We start from the raw sequence: 17,408 nt of genomic DNA, 5'->3' as shown, positions 1-17,408 counted from the left end.
CCACTTATCACGTGATAGTAGAAGAAATTTAAATAAATAACGCATGCCAAAATAAATAAATAGGATACTTGACATAAATATAGAAGTGGCACTGAATTGCCACTGGAAAAGTGGCACTGTCGATCCCGTGTGATCAAATAATATTTCACTAAACCCAGTGAACATAGATACATACTTGATTTCCCCTTCTACCAATAACCCCTTCTCAAGTTGAACGAACTGTTGCTCAATTTAAGTCACCAAGGAATCTGTGAATTATTCGAGTCAACTGCTCTTTTCAACTTAAATTGATATTAACCAAGCTTGAGCAGCTTGATTAAAGATTATTGAGTCGGACTCAGATGCAAAGCCACCCGACTTGATAGCATATAAATATACTAAGAATTGCTGGGAATTTCAGATGCAGCTAGCTAGAAGCAAAAACCAGTTCAGCTTTAACAATAACCAAGGCAAATTCAGATGCAGGCCGTAAGTTCTATATGTCAACCATGGCAGAGCACAGAAATTAGACATGAAATAGATTAAGGCTAAAATCAAACTATTCCCCATTTCCCCCTCGATAAAAGACCAAGAGAACTGTTTTCTACAACAAAATGAAACTGAAAAGCAAACTTTGAAGTACCAAGTACTACTGGATTAATGCAAAGTACTTCTTTTCAATTTGAATCTAAGTAAAAATGTTATTGATAACAATAGAAACGTCAATGGAAAGTAAAAGATGGAATGTGTTATACCATCGAATAAACAAATAAAGAATCAGAAAGAAAAGGAACCCCTGCGGGCCGAATTGAAACGACAACTAGCTAGCAGAAACTATAACATGATCTCCAACTCAAAGATGAAACATCCTCATTTGAGGCAAGATGGAGCGCAACAAATATCCTGTAATGTACTTATATGATCGTTGTGTTGAATGAATTCCATCCCAGCTTATGTATTTATCAGGGTTAGGACATGCAGAAACTCCTTCAGCCCCACACATCTTTCGAGGATCAAAATTGTATGGCCCTGATCCACTTCCACAACAAGCCTTTTGTAAAGAATTTCTATCAAATCCTGCAAGAATTTTCAACCAAAAATTTTAAGTTGTGGGATTAAGCTAGATAATTAATTTAGTACATATATATACTTAAAAAAAATTTCGGCAAAATGATGGTATGGTAACAAATTAACTTACGTAGACGCCTGGCATGAGACAGGAGCCACAAGTAGGCGTTGTAGTAGTCACCATAGACAATGTCGACATAGGGATATTCTTTCTTCAACACGTTGATTGATGCTTTTAGAACTTCATTGTGAATTTCAGCGAAGTTGTTTAAGTCCTTGAGACAGTGTTTTTCATCATATGCTGCTGAATTATTTGTGTGGAAGCTACTGAGATAAATTGGAAGACAGCCAATTGGGAAGTTACCAGGGACAATAACTCGTCTTGCCCCAAAACCAATGACTCTCTGAAAATAGCAAAAATTAGCAAGATGAAAATAAGATTGTTAAATTTTTATTTGTACATATAAACAAACCCCTAATGAAAAATGCCATTTTTGAACAGTTGCAAAAAAAAAAGGAATTTGAGAAATTTTTTTTTTAAAAAAGCAGTTTTGAGAAATTAAGCATACTTGAAATTAAATTAACAAGGAAATTAAATCAAAAACAGAGAGAGCAATCACCCGAACAGCATCTGTAATACTTTGGACAACATCTGGCACTAAACCAGTTAACTCGTCCAAGGTTTTTCTTTGAACGAAGCCATAGTTATAGTCATTGCCTCCAATCTCACCAACAAAGAAAAGGGCACTTCTGAGCATGTTCCAACATCCTAGGGTTTAGATTAACAAAAAAAGAAATAGGATAATCAATAATTGTTACCTTAATATATTCTTGATCTGTGCTAAAAAGTTAAATTAATTTGCTAACCTTCTTTGGCGTGACAAGTGGAGTTGAAGTGGGAAGCCATCCATTCCAATTGCACGCTAAGGGAACTATTGGTTGCTGGATTTGTAATGTTTTTAGCTTTCAATGCCTCTTCTGATAGAGCAGTAGCTCCAGCAACAGCAAAGTTTACCCCATGTTTGAAGTTTGCATGAGCTTTCTTGTAAGGTTCGAGGTATGGAAGACCAAATGCTGTTGCTGTTAAACAAAGTTCAACAATCTTAGTTGCTAATACGATTAGGAGTATTAAAAAAAAAAGAACCAAAATACGGACGTTCTACAAGAAAAATTAGGCCTAGTTTTTCCTCAAAAGAATTAATTGGAATTCTGCCTTGTTTGAAAAACTTTTTTCCTGATAAAAACCTATATATCCACTTGTTAATTTTTTGTAATAAGAAAACTGACTTAAACGTTATGAAATTGGGATTTAATCTGCCCTCTCCATTTTAATTTCTCTTACTTTTGCATAAATTTTCTGGAGTAATTAAGCATGTTAATTTTCATGATATTCACGTAACACACATCAAGCCTGATTAGATGATGGTTCTGCTCGTTTAATTTTTTCAGTAGATTTAAACTTTTGATCCTTAATTAGATATCACATATAAAAAAATTAAACAAAAAAAAAAAGATCTAGAAGAGCTTGGGAAAATAAACAAATAGAATTAGGTTAAAAATTTGACAAACCAAAGAAACAGAAATTCACATAGCCTCAACCAGAAATAGGAAGATATCGTTGTAAATTAAAAAAAAAAGGAAGAATAATGGTTGTAAACATAAATAAAGTTATAAGAGGCAAATTTCAAGAAAATTCTCAACTACAAAAAAAAAATAGTAATAATGACAAGTAGATTGGAATTATTTTTGGCGCATACCGAAATAGTCAACAATGAGGAGCCCAACCAGAAATAGGAAGATATGGTTGTAAATTAAAAAAAAAAGGAAGAATAATGGTTGTAAACATAAAAAAGTTATAAGAGGCAAATTGCAAGAAAATTCTCAACTACAAAAAAAATAGTAATAATAAAAAGTAGTTTGGAATTAATTTTGGTGCATACCGAAATAGTCAACCATGAGGAGCCCATTAGAACATCGACCAGTAGGTTTTCCAAACGTTGTCTCGCCATAAGGGGGTCTAGTGAACAAGAAACCACTGCCATGGGGACTCTCTAAAACAAGGTTTCCAGTATCAGAAATTGAGTCACCGAGCTGATATATCTTGTCAAGGTGATACAGCCTTCCCAGTTCACCTGCTTTTTCAACATTCATAAAACCGGCCATGGTACCTCTGAATTTTCTTGCAGTGCAAGCATGAGGATGTAAAAGAAGAAGAATTAAGAAGAAACTGAGACAAATAATGGAGATATGTTGACCCCTCGTAGCCATTGTTTCTTAGAAGATAACAAGAAAAAAACACGATTTGAATTGTTGATGTATAAAGTTCCTATGATTGATAGTGCTGAATATATAGGCACCAATAGAATTCCATTCACTTTAGGATTAGAGTACCAATCTCCTAGTATGTTTGACAAGGAAAAATACAAGGATTAGAATTGTTATGCTAGTATGTATAACAATTTCCTTGTTATACTAGTATGTTTGACAAGGAAAAAATACTAGGATTAGAATTGTTATACTAGTATGTATACCAATTTCCTTGTTATACTAGTATGTATAACAAGGAAAAAATACGATTTGAATTGTTGATGTATAAAGTTCCCATGATTGATAGTGCTGAATATATAGGCACCAATAGGTTTCTATTCACTTTAGAATTAGAGTACCAATCTCCTAGTATGTTTGCTGAGCGACAAAATCCAAATTCTTTCGGGATGAGATCATAAATCTCTCCTAGTATTGTTGGGATCTGGAGTATATGAGAAATAAAACTAATTTCTGTGGAACTAGAAATCCAAATGTTTTTTGGATTCAAACTATTGTAAATATATATATTGTTAATCACGTAGAACCATTCTAAATTGTTGGGTAAAAAATTTGTGGAACCTCTAAATTATTGCCATTGTTTACTTTTAACCCCTCAATTAAATTTTGTTTTCGATTGATCCTTGAATAATTAAAACTGTATACTTTAAGAACTTCCGGTGACTTTAGAATTAAATCCAGTCAGATTTAAATGGCATTTTTGTCCATTCATAACTGAAACATTAAGACCAGCACAAAAAATCTGAAAAAGAGCTAACCCTTTAATTTCTTAAGCACACCATTGAAACTGGAGGAGTTTTACTTCATTACTAGTGTGAATACCCGTGCTACGCACGGTGCTGACATTATTGGAAAAAATGAAAATAAAATAGTTAAAAAAAAGGTTAAAAAATTGTACCAACACAATTAAAATTTAATATCTGCCTAACAATAGTTTGAAATATGATAGAATGTGTATATCATTCAAGAACTGCCTTTTTTCAGAAGATAGATTCTGAAAAAATAATAAAAATTTATATTAGAAAATGAATGACATATGAATAAAAATGAATGTTGTTAAAATGAAATACTTTCAAATATTATGCATTCGATTTGATAATCTTGCATGAAGTTGCGAACACTCTTCACACCAATCAATTTTTAGTACGAAAGCCAAAATTGGTGATTTAATTAATTTTGTTGAATTTTGTGGAGTGCGTACTACAAATGAAAATGCACGATCTTTGCATGAATTGATTCGTTGGTTGAACAACATATCATTATTTTCCTGAAAATTAAGTACGTACGAAATTCAAAATTAGTATTTTTTTTACATAGTTTATAAATAGCATTATAAAATATATATATATATATATATATATCAAGAAATTCTACCTTCTTTTGTAATTCTCTGAGATAAGAAACATCAAAACTAAATAAGAATCGTGCATGTCTGTCTTGTAGATTAAGATGTATATTACCACTGGAATCTCTTATTTGTATGTTAACATTGTATCTGTTTGACAAATAAAATGTTATATACAATACAGAAAAATATGTTGAAATTAAAAGTACACGAAATTAATTACCTAACAACAGTGTCGACCACATCTTTACAATCAATGTAGACCAAAGTGACAAAGAATCAGATAATGACAATCTTTTTGTGATAAGAAACATTAACTCTTTTGGCCTAAAGGTACGCAAACTGTCATCATGACAATATCAAATACTATACATAATTATCGAACTCCAAGAATCCTAACTAAGTCGCAAACAATCTGAAAATGTAAATTTTCTATCGTAAGAAATTTCTCATATCAAATTCCATCATTTTTGTATCTGGAGGGAATTTGGTTCTATTAAAAGTCAAATACCAATACTTGTGTCATAGGGAAAAAAGATGACATAAAAACAGTGATGGACATCTATTGCTCTGACTATAAAATAAATTTTTATGCTTACTATGGCATAATAAGTTGTTATTGAATCATGAGAAAATGATTCTAAAACGATGACCAATTACCTAACATTTCACTTCTATTTAAAGACGAAAGACAATAACAGCAATAATCAATCGAAAATATTACATTATTGAGAATAATATTTGAAAAACAATGGAAATGCAAATGTTTAAAGAATAAACAGTACCGGAATTTCTAATTTGATGCGAACGACGTTTTAATCGGTGTAGTTGGGATTTTGTCGTTCGAATTTGATGTGAGATTTCTCTTTCGTCAACGCAAAGTTGCTGAAACTTTTCAAACTGCTGTGTGGAATCATTGCGGTGTACGTTTCGTTATCTAAACAAATGTTCCCTCCTTTGCAATCTTGCGAGTTTGAAATTTAGCTGTCATTGAAATGCTTGTAAGCGGGCATGTTCCATAGTGAAATTAGGTTAAGAGCTAAGATGGATACCATAAAAAAGTTGAAGGAGATAATAAGTTCTTGGGGAAAATGCAAGAAAGTTCTCTTAATTGGAGTGAGCACGCAAGAAAATTGAATGAGGATGCTATGTTTTGGAGGACTTTTAATTGGAGTGGAATTCTTAAATTGGAGGACTCTTAATTGGAGTGGAAAAGTGGGGCAAATGTAGGGAAAACGTGAGCATAATTATAGGATTTTTAGGAGCGGTTGTAGGATTAGTTAAGAGATAAACATTTCTTAAATTGGAGGACTCTTAATTGGAGTGGGAAACGTGGGGAAAATGCGAGCATGATTATAGAATTTGTAGTATATTCAATAATTTGATAGTATATTCAAATCACCGATGCGGTAAAGTTTGCCTAAATAAGCTTTACCGTGTCCTAATTCCTTGCAAAAAAAAATGCTAAATAGTCCGAATTGGCATTGCAAGTTACGGCAACGTGCCAGTGGCATCTAGTTCTAATTTTTTTTGGGGTCAAAATCTAGTCCTAATTGGTTCTACTGTTTCTTGATCATGTTGTATGCTTCCAAATTCTACTTAGCGTGTAATAATTGATAATGATTTATTCTATTCTTTCGTGGTATTGGACAGGCGAAAACCACACCAGAAGTGTGGTAAATTTACTATAAACTCCTAATATTATCCCCCCTAATTTTTGTATGCTTTTTAATAAATTTAAACTTTTGGCAACAATAGGCTAGTCATGCAAATAAGAAAAAAAAAAGGGACTAGTCACACATCTCATTCTTTGCCCTAAAGAACTCAATTTAGCAAATTTCGTAGAATAATGGTGAAAAAAATCATAACAATGGAGGAACCTGGGTTTGTTTCTTTTTTTTTTTTTGGATCTGAAACAACCCTATCCCTTTTTAAAAAATAAATAAACTGGCCATCTTACGTTCATTAAGAAAGGGAAAATTTTTTGGTCACTACACATGGATGTCCGGCCATCCTAAAGGGAAAAAAAAACAATTGTTCTGTTCTTACAATTTTTTTTAGGGTTAAATATAGTAAGCCCCTTAACTTTACATTTAGTTACACTGTACCCCCTCAACTTTACATTTAGTTGCACATTTGTGATTTTTTTGAAACGTGATTGTAATTTGGAAATCTCATTTGTAGGGGTGGTTATAGGATTAGTTTAGTGATAAATATTTCTTAATTATAAAATGTAAAATTGTATTAAAATAGCATACGAATGAGCATTTGTCTTTAATTAAGGAGTAAAAAGGATTTAAAGTATAAATAAGAAATTATAAACGGTTTATGAAGTAGATAGTGGGAAAGTTTTAAATTTTAAATTTGACTGGTGATAGGGTTGGGTCAAAATCTAGTCCTAATTGGTTCTGCTGTTTCTTGATCATGTTGTATGCTTCTAAATTCTACTTAGCGTGTAATAATTGATAATGGTTTATTCTATTCTTTCATGATATTGGACAGGCGAAAACCACACCAGAAGTGTGGTAAATTTACTATAAACTCCTAATATTATCTCCCCTAATTTTTGTATACTTTTTTAAAAATTTAAACTTCTGTAAAGAATAGGCTGGTCACGCAAATTAAAAAAAAAGGGACTGGTCACACATCTCATTCTTTGCCCTAAAGAACTCAATTTAGCAAATTTCTTAGAATAATGGTGAAAAAAATCATAACAATGGAGGAACCTAGGTTTGTTTCTTTTTTTTTTTGGATTTGAAACAACCCTATTCCTTTTTAAAAAATAAATAAATTGGCAATCTTACGTTCTTTAAGAAAGGGAAAGTTTTTTGGTCACTGCACATGGATGTCCGGCCATCCTAAAGGGCAAAAAAAAAATTGTTCCGTTCTTGCAATTTTTTTAGGGTTAAATATAGGAAGCCCCTTAACTTTACATTTAGTTGCACTTTACCCCCTCAACTTTACATTTAGTTGCACATTTGTGATTTTTTTGAAACATGATTGTAATTTGGAAATCTCATTTGTAGGGGTGGTTATAGGATTAGTTTAGTGATAAATATTTCTTAATTATAAAAATGTAAAATTGTATTAAAATAGCATACGAATTAGCATTTGTCTTTAATTAAGGACTAAAAAGGATTTAAAGTATAAATAACAAATTATAAACGGTTTATGAAGTAGATAGTGGGAAAGTTTTAAATTTTAAATTTGACTAGTGATAGGGTTGGTTATAACCCACTACTTTTTATGTATTAAAATAAATACAAAAATCTAGAAAAAAAATGAGAAGTTTGGAAACTATTGAGAGGCTCTTTCCTAAAAACCCACTCTGCAATACATATAGATATAGATACTATTGTGGCCAATGCTTTATATTTATTCGGTGACAATTGTTCTTTGGCACAGACATATCATGATTTTGGAATTTTTAGAAATAATTATAACAAATTTTATTTACTATTTACCGTGGTCTTAATACAATTCTAAACCGTTTAAAACTTTGCAACATGATATAGCCATTGTTTGACAACAATTGAAGAATTTTCGTCGTGACCTACAATTTTGCGTTCTTGAAGAAAGTTTTTGTCACAATCATTTACCGCAAATTAACACCATCACAGTTTGATTAATGAAAATACGTGTCTAATAGGGCCCAATATTAATGACAATAAACCCATTCAATGTAAAGTGTGTTTTAAACGATACTCCTTAACATTGATTTTTTCTCACTTGCTCTCATGACTATTAGTCGATTCTAATGTTTTATCATCCTTGAGGATTAATAATGTCTAAAAAGACATTAAGGATCCTCAACATACTAAAACCTCACTTGTTCTCATGAATATTGGTCGATTCTGATGTTTCACCATCCTTGAAGATTAATAATGTCTAAAAATACATTAAGGATCCTCATTAAAGATTGTTCGCAATTAACCTCGACATTCATCCTGTTTTTTTTTCTTTTCAAACTTTGATTGTTGGCAAAAAATTGGGGTTTATTTTCTGCCAAACTTCAAGAACTATATGATCTTAAATCATGCGTACCACATGTTTGACATAATGCTAAAGAGTAAAGTAACCTAGGATATGGTTTGCTAGCCAAAGGTAAGGTCCATCCCGGTTCAAAAGAAACCGATCTCTTTTATTTTGATAATAGTAGGTAAGGTTTCGGTACTAAGGTTTTGAAAGAGCGGCTTGGGCAGGGGTGCAGCAGTCCATGGCTACCCTCCGGCCACCTGATGGGGGGCATCCTGCCCCCCCTACCTTTCAACGCAAATCCTTTTCAGAGTTGTTCACGAACAATTCACCGCAGCCGATGCTTGCCTTTGCGGCAGAGGAGGCTACACACAAAGGGGAACCTGAGCTGATTTTCCCACAGGCAGTGGTGGAAGCTATGGCCAGTCCGTTTCATTTCGCATTGGTTGGGAAATTCTCCAGAGGTAGACCGAAGTTGGAGGAGGTGAGGAAGTTCGTTGCGTCACTGGATTTGCGTGAGAACCCATCGGTGGGCTTGGTGGACACACGACATGTGTTGATTCAGTTGCACAATGAAATTAACTTCCATCGTGTATGGTTTAGGAGGATATGGTATGTGTCTTCCTTTCCTATGAGAGTATTCAAATGGACCACGGACTTCCATGTTGACAGGGAATTGTCGATGGTTCCGTTGTGGCTCCAATTACCAAAACCTCCGATACACTTTGTCAATAAGGAGGTGATTTTCCAGATTGCTTCTATGGTAGGTAACCCTTTGCTGGTTGATGCGGCTACACTTGCGGTGTCACGGCCAAGTGTGGCACGGGTGTGTGTTGAGATGGATTTATTGCGGCTGACGCCGTTGTGGGTTTGGATTGGCAATGGAAATCACGCTGGTTTCTGGCAAGAGTTGGTAGTGGAGAACCCTCCTAGATACTGCTCACATTGTTTCCGCCAAGGTCACGATGTGGAGACTTGCCATGTGTTGAAGCCTGAGTTGCGGAGAGCCTCTAGTCATCATGCCAAGAATACTGGAACAAGACAACTCCGTTTGGTAGAGACGGCGAATACAGACATGCCTAATGGGCCTGTGGAGGGTAATGGGGAATTGCCATCAGTGTTGCTGCAAGAGGCGGCAGCGGTTGATGGAGTAAAGGGAGAAGATACGGGGGCTGTGGCTGGCAACGATGATCACGGTCAATCACTAGGTGGTGCGTCTCACGGGCAGCGAGCAGGGATTGAGCAAGGGGACCAGGTGCGGCAGACCTCTGTTGCTACTCCAGTAGAGCAAAAGAGGAAGACAGATGCGGACTGTGGGACGGTGGCGGTCGAAGGTATTGAGGTGGTGCTGCGACATGAGGGAGGAGGGGAAGGTTTTGAGGCTGCGGAGAGTGGGCTGCCCACGAGGGTGGTAGTGCGTTCTGCTGAGGGGCAAGTGGAAGACATACAGGACACTCAACGAAGGGTGGGTAACCTCTCCCCTATGAGAGGAGATGGTGTCCGAGGGAAGGTGTCACCACTGGAGACAGGGCATATAGACACGGGGGCTGTTTCTGATACCCTGGCACAAGAGGAAGTGGTTCGGAAGGAGAGAATGGATGCAAGGTCGCGTGGTCTCCGGGCTGGCCTTCCGTCAGATAGAACACTACGCTCCATGGTTAGTTCTTCAACAAATTCTTTTTCTGTCCTTTCTGATGATTAAGTTACTTTTTTGGAATATAAGAGGGGTAGCTCGTGCTCCTAACTTAAGACGGTTAAGGAAACTTATTAAAGTGTATGATCTTCAATTGGTGATTGTTGTTGAACCTAAGTTGAGGGTGGAGTCGATTACTGATATTAGAATTAAATTGGGGATGGATTGTTGCATGTCCAATCATTGGGGTTCTGTTTGGGTTTTCTACCGGTCGTTGTTTACGTGTCAGACTGCCGGGGAGACTCCCCAACATTTAACTATTATAGTGCAATCTCATCTTTTCCAAGACTCCATTATTCTGTCTTGTATATATGCGAAGTGTACGGAACAGGAGAGGGAGGATTTGTAGAGTGCGCTTTTGAGGGATAAACCCGTCTTGAACTCGTGGTTTTTGGTGGGAGATTTCAATGTGGTCACAAAGACCGAGGAGAAGAGGGGTGGTTTGCCATTTAGACCGTCTGAGGGGTTAGATTTTTTGAATTTCATGGCAGTGGCTGGAGTCAGTGATGCGGGATTCTCTGGGTCAAGGTATACCTGGCGTAATAATCGATCCGGAACAGCACGGATCTGGAGGCTTTTGGATCGATTACTTCTGTGTGGGCGCTCTTTGGAGCTTTCGTTCTAAGTCATGGTGCAACATTTAGGCCGTGACCCGTCGGATCATGATCCTCTATTGCTGTCGGTGGCTACTAGACTAGACAACAAGCCGAGGCCGTTTCGTTTCTTAAACGTCTGGACCACTCATCCTGGTTTATTAAGGGTTATCAAGGATTGTTGGGCTCAACCAGTCAATGGCTCTCCTTTGCAAGTATTGGTCTCGAGATTGAGGAATGTTAAAAATACCCTTAAGCAATGGTCTAGGACGACATTCGGGGATATTTTTGAGGGGGCCTATAGTGCAGAGCGTGTGGTAGCCGAGGCTGAGACGGAGTACGACCTGGATCCGACAGAGCAACGGCAGAGCGAGTTAGATCATGCTCGGGCTCAGTTGAGACGTGCGCTTGTAGTTGATGAAGGTTTTTGGAAACAAACGGCGCCGGTTAAGTGGCTTTTGGTCGGAGATAGGAACACCAAATACTTCCACTCTTTGGTTACGGAAAAGAGACGTAGGGCGGTAATTCATCGAGTTAGGGGTGCCGCTGGAGAGTGGATCGAAGGGGAGTCCCAGATTGGGGAGGCAGCGGTGGGATTCTTTCAGGAGCTGTTCACGGCAGAGGGAGGCCTACCCTCCCATACCGGTCTGGAGGTAATACCCAAATTGGAAACGGAACAGGACAACTCACGGTTAACGGACGTTCCATCTCTTACAGAAGTTAAGAATATAGTCTTTGCTATGGATGGGAGAGCGCAGCAGGCCCGGACGGGTTTACAGGGAAATTCTTTACCTTTGCTTGGGAGGTGGTGGCATCTAATATATACCGGGCAATCATCAGCTTTTTCTGTAGGGCTGAACTACCTAGAAGTATCACGACTACCTCGATTGTGTTGTTGCCCAAGGTGGAGAATCCTCAAGATTTCACGCAGTTTCGGCCGATCAGTCTATGCAACTTTACTAACAAAATCATCTCCAAATTATTATCGACAAGGTTGGTGACGATATTACCCCGGATTATATCTCCAGAGCAAAGCGGGTTTGTCCGAGGGAGGCAGATTACAGATAATTTCTTGTTAGCTCAGGAGATAGTATCGAATATCGAGAAATCAAATCGGGGTGGCAATATGGTCATCAAGTTAGATATGATGAAGGCTTATGATAGAGTCTCATGGCCCTTTCTCCTACAGGTGATGCGGCATTTCGGGTTCAGTAAAACCTGGATAGACATGATCTGGTGCTTAATATCGAATGTGTGGTTCTCGGTATTGGTTAATAGTGGTCCACACGGCTTTTTCAAGTCGTCACGGGGTTTACGGCAAGGAGATCCCATTTCTCCGGCCTTATTCGTTATTGGAGCTGAGGTGTTGTCTCGAGCCTCAATGCGCTACCCACACAGAGGGGCTTTACTTATTTAGAGTACCTCCTCGGTGTCCTATAGTTACGCATTTGGCATTCGCCGATGACGTGATTATCTTTTCAAATGGGGGCAGGTGGTCTCTACGATTGATCAAACGGGTTCTGCAGGATTATAGTGTGGCTTCAGGTCAGCAGCTCAACCCTCAGAAGAGTTGTTTCCTTACTCATCCACGGGCTCCCTCTCAAAGGGTAGTGGTTTCTAGTCAGGTACTAAGGTATAATAGACGGGCTTTTCCGATAAGGTACTTTGGTTGCCCTTTGTATGCTGGAAGGAGCAAGAAGGTTTACTATGCGGATACATACAATGCAGTGGCGACCCGGATTTTATCTTGGAAGAACCAGATTTTGTCGCCAGGGGGCAGGGTGGTGTTGATTCAGAGCGTGCTTGCCTCTATGCCAATTCATTTGCTGGCAGCTGCGTCTCCTCCAAAGAGGATGTTGGTGGCACTGGAGAAATTGTTTGCCAAGTTCTTATGGGGGTATTCTGATTCGAGGGACAAGTTCCACTGGATGCGTTGGGCAGATTTGTGTCGGCCGAGGGATGAACGGGGAGTGGGTCTGCAAGGGTTGAAGCAGGTCTACGACTCATTTTTCATTAAACTCTGGTGGAAATTTCGGCAATAACAATCACTATGGGCAGCGTTTATGTCCCAGAAGTATTGCGTAGGACAACACCCTTGTCTTGCTAATATTGGGCATCAGGGATCCCAGGCTTGGCGGAGGATGGTCACGATACAGCGTTTTGGGGAGGACAATATTACCTGGGTAATTCGTGAGGGTGCATTGGAATTTTGGCATGACAATTGGATGGGGTCAGGTGCGCTTTACGACAAGATGGAGGTCTTCCATGATCATTCGGTGGCTGATTTTGTCGATCGGAGGGCCTGGAATGTGGACATGCTCTGTCAATTCTTGGATGGAGAATTGGTCAAACAGGTTTTGGAGCTTGACCCTCCTCCCGGTAGGGGCAATGATAGAATGGTGTGGGCGCTTACAAACTCGGGTGTCTTTTCCACTGCATTGGCTTATTCACTGATCCGTGATTCCGGTAGCAGCTCTTGGCTCTTTGGCCGTATATGGCAGCAGGGTCTCCAGTCAAGGTTTCTTTCTTTATGCTGAGATTACTACAGGGGAGGCTCCCTCTTATGGATCGCCTACAGAGATTTGGGGTTTGTGGCCCGTCTAGATGCTGGTGTTGTCAGAACCCCCAGGAGGAGGACTTGAATCATGTATTTTGCTCAGGCGAGGGGGCACGATTGGTCTGGCATCATTTCGAGAATACTACTGGTGAGTTTAATGGGGTACATACGGTGCGTCACATGGTGTGGTCTTGCTGGTTAAGGAGGGGGACTAATGTCTATGTAAAGTTTGTGCAGAATATACTTCCTTCGGTGGTATGCTGGGTTTTGTGGAAGGCTAGGAATGAGGGTGTGTTTGAAGGTCGGAAGATAAGGGTCGGGGTTATAGTGAATCGGATTATCCAGCTTCAGCATGATTACCTTCAGTCACGGTTCCTGGGGGTACAGTGTTCTGCCCCCACATGGGAAGGGATGCTTCGCGAGCTGGGTAGTCATCAAAGACGGATAGTTATTAAGCCAGTATACTGGGCAACTCCACGAGAAGGATATAAGTTGAATTCAGATGGATGCTCTCGAGGGAACCCAGGAAGGAGTGGGGGGGTGGGCTTGTGCGGGATAGTCGAGGAAATTTTGTGTTCGGCTACGCGGAGCACTTCGGAGTCATAACCAGCATGCAGGCGGAACTTCGAGCGTTGCTATGGGGCGTTAGACTTTGTGTGGCTCGAGGGTGCTTGGAGTTAAACTTAGAGGCGGACTCTCTCACCCTGGTTCAGATTGTTCAAGGAACTAGTGCTTGTCCTTGGCGTCTGCAGAGAGATCTGGATGAGTTGATGATGTTCAAGCAGTATTTCCAATCAATCACACACTGCTACAAGGAGGCAAACACACCTGAAGATCGTCTGGCAAATTTTGGTGCTGACTCTAGCGCAAGACATGTGTTTAATACATTTTCGGACTTGCCTCAATTGGTCAGGGGGGCTATTAGATTGGATCGTTTAGGGTTTCCTTCGTTTCGTACACGGTGTCTAGGATAATGAGAGATTGAGTTGATGTTGGTAATACGCAGAGGACATTTATTTCGTAGCTGCATCTTTACGCCAGCAAGTGAGAGAGGCTATCTATCTTTATAGGATAGGAGTGGCATCTATTCGATAGATTAAAAGGCAATAGCATTAGATGCAGTATATAACTATCTTGTGGTTATTTTTCTTGAACTTGGGTTTGTTGACAGGGAGTTTCATCCTTTTTATGGGGAAACTCTGCCAAAATTTTTATAAAATAAATAAAAAAAGGATCCTCAATGTACTAATAAATAGCTCAATATACCCGTGGATCTCGTTAAATTCTATTGCAAAATTACCGTTCATGATCAATGGAAAATGTCTTGTGAACTCACGTGAGAAGGGCAAAATTATTATTGAAAAAAAAAAAGAAAATTAAGAATGTTACTATAAGCAAGAAAACTTCACAGAAAGTCAGTCTCCCCTTTTTGGATTTTTAAACGTTATAGTGTGCACAGAATGTGCACATAGATCCTTTGCTTACCAAATTAATATATATCACATAAATTGGTTCTTCTATATGATTTTGATCGACAACACCTACAGTAAGAGCAATATGTTGACAGAGTTTGTGATTTTTCTGCTTTTTCCTTTGTAGCTAGAGTATTTGTTGCACATGTAACTATGGCTTTTATTCACTTTGCAATGTTAAAAAAGAGAAAAGAATGGTGAATTTGGTTCCGGGAGCTTTGTGGATCATTTTAAAAAAAGAGAATGGTAACTATGGCTTTTGTTCACCATTCTTTGTAGCTAGAGTATTTGTTGCACATGTAACTATGGCTTTTGTTCACTTTGCAATGTTAAAAAAGAGAAAGGAACGGTGAACAATTGCTCTTTGGCACGGACAGGAATTTTGAGAAATAATTATAACAAATCTTATTTACTATTTACCGTAGTCGTAATACAATTCTGAACCATTTAAAACTTTGCAACATGATATAACCATACAACAATTGAAAATTTTCCATCACGACCTACAATTTTGCATTCTTGAAGAAATTTTTTGTCACAATCATTTACCACAAATTAATACCATCACAATCATGGCATCACAGTTTGATTACTGGCAATAGGTGTCTAATAGGGACCAATATTAATGACAAAACCATTTAATGCAAAGTGTGTTTTAAACTATACTCCTTAACATTGATTTTTTCTCACTTGCTCTCATGAACGTTAGTCGATTCTAATGTTTCATCATCCTTGAGGATTAATAATGTCTAAAAAAACATTAAGGATCCTCAACATACTAAAATCTCACTTGTTCTCATGAATATTGGTCGATTCTGATGTTTCACCATCCTTGAGGATTAACAATGTCTAAAAAAACATTAAGGATCCTCAATGTACTAATGAATTGCTCAATATACTCGTGGATCTCGTTAAATTCTATTGCAAAATTACCGTTCATGATAAATGGAAAATGTCTTGTGAACTCACGTGAGAAAGTGCAAAATTTATTATTGGAAAAAGAAAATTAAGAATGTTACTATAAGCAAGAAAACGCCTATAGAAAGTCAGTCTCCCCTTTTGGGATTTTTAAACGTTATAGCGTGCACATGATATGCAAATAGATACTCTCCTTACCACATTAATATATCACATAAATTGGTTCTTCTATTTGATTCTGATCGATAACACCTACAATGAGAGCAATATGTCGATGGAGTTTGTTATTTTTCGCTTCTTTCCTTTGTAGCTAGAGAATTTGTTGCATATGTAACTATGGCTTTTGTTCACTTTGTAATGTTAAAAAAGAGAAAAGAATGGTGAATTTGGTTCCGGGAGCTTTGTGGATCATTTTTTATATACCATTCTATAGCAATGCATTTTAAAAACTACTTTTCAGTGTAGATGGTTCATATGGATTAAGTGCTTTTTGGAAAGTATATTGGAGTATTTTTAAAATTTAAAATTTTATTAAGATATTTTTAAAATTTTATTAATTTTTCTCCACCATCCACTATTGCCACCACCCCGCCAACCCTCCCTCTTCCACTGTCCCTACGTCCTCTACCAGAGGAGTGAGGGGCAAGGGCGGTGGCGGTGATGGAGGAGAAGAAGGGGTGACGGTGGTGGTGGGTGGTGAGTGCAAGAAGAAGATAATAGAATTTGTTATATTTTTTATTTTTTTCATTAGCTGTATTTGATTTTTTTTAGCAGTTGTCATGTGTGTGTGTGTGTATATTGGTTTGGTGTATTTGAGATTATTTGTATTTAGAGTGCTTTTGGAATATGTTATTGTAGACTCTGAAAAAATAAACGTGTCTTTCAAAAACTCACTAATTCAAGTAAAGTAATTTTTATAACCAACTACCTTTAATGTAGTTGCTCACCATATGGGTGTCTCTTGCACCTGTATGATCCGATGGTGATTCAATCCCATCAGTTCACCGTGATCCTAGAAATAGGTATAGATGGAGATAATAGAAAAAAAAAATGTAGAGTAATTTTATTTTTTTTTGGTCAATAAGTAGAGTAATTTTTATACTTTCCCATAATTTCTTGGAGTGATACTTTCTTGAGTTGGGTGCTAAAACATGAAGAATTGTAAGTATAATGTATTGGCTTCATGACCTCCCCCTTTTTTTTAAAAAAAAAAATGGAGGATTCTTACTTCCTCTCTATTTTGATAGAAAAGGTATCTCTAGTCAAGGTGCTTTTACTAAAAGCTCAAAGTAGTGCAACAAGAAGAGCCATGCGGCCAGGTTATAATTAGTTATGATAGTGGCTGAGTTAGAATTAATTACTGCGGAAAATTTGCAAGTTCTTTTTTATCATCCACAGTTTTTTCCTACCTATGGATAGATTCAGTACATATAACTTTGGGATAATTTCAGAAACCTCCCCTGAGGTTTCTAACAATTTCACT

The 17,408-nt window shown here is 37.7% G+C and overlaps 2 protein-coding genes across 2 annotated transcripts; one reads left to right on the top strand and one right to left on the bottom strand.

Moving 5' to 3' along the window:
• Nucleotides 1-832: 832 nt before the first annotated feature.
• Nucleotides 833-3,210, bottom strand: LOC113729384 (GDSL esterase/lipase At5g03980-like). Its single transcript, XM_027253686.1, has 5 exons — nt 2,988-3,210; nt 1,915-2,127; nt 1,668-1,816; nt 1,178-1,451; nt 833-1,056 (listed from the first exon to the last, which is right to left on the bottom strand). The coding sequence occupies exons 1-5, from the start codon at nt 3,208-3,210 to the stop codon at nt 833-835; spliced, it is 1,083 nt and encodes a 360-aa protein (XP_027109487.1).
• A 7,803-nt stretch (nt 3,211-11,013) lies between these two features.
• LOC140036433 (uncharacterized) lies at nt 11,014-14,141 on the top strand. The gene is made up of 4 exons (XM_072077843.1): nt 11,014-11,971; nt 12,257-12,972; nt 13,099-13,496; nt 13,583-14,141. Exons 1-4 carry the CDS (start codon nt 11,014-11,016, stop codon nt 14,139-14,141), a joined length of 2,631 nt encoding a protein of 876 aa, XP_071933944.1.
• The last annotated feature ends 3,267 nt before the right edge of the window (nt 14,142-17,408 follow it).

This window comes from Coffea arabica, chromosome 2e, assembly GCF_036785885.1.
Source record: "Coffea arabica cultivar ET-39 chromosome 2e, Coffea Arabica ET-39 HiFi, whole genome shotgun sequence".
Lineage (NCBI taxonomy): Eukaryota > Viridiplantae > Streptophyta > Magnoliopsida > Gentianales > Rubiaceae > Coffea > Coffea arabica.
This window is presented reverse-complemented; position numbering and strand designations above follow the sequence as displayed.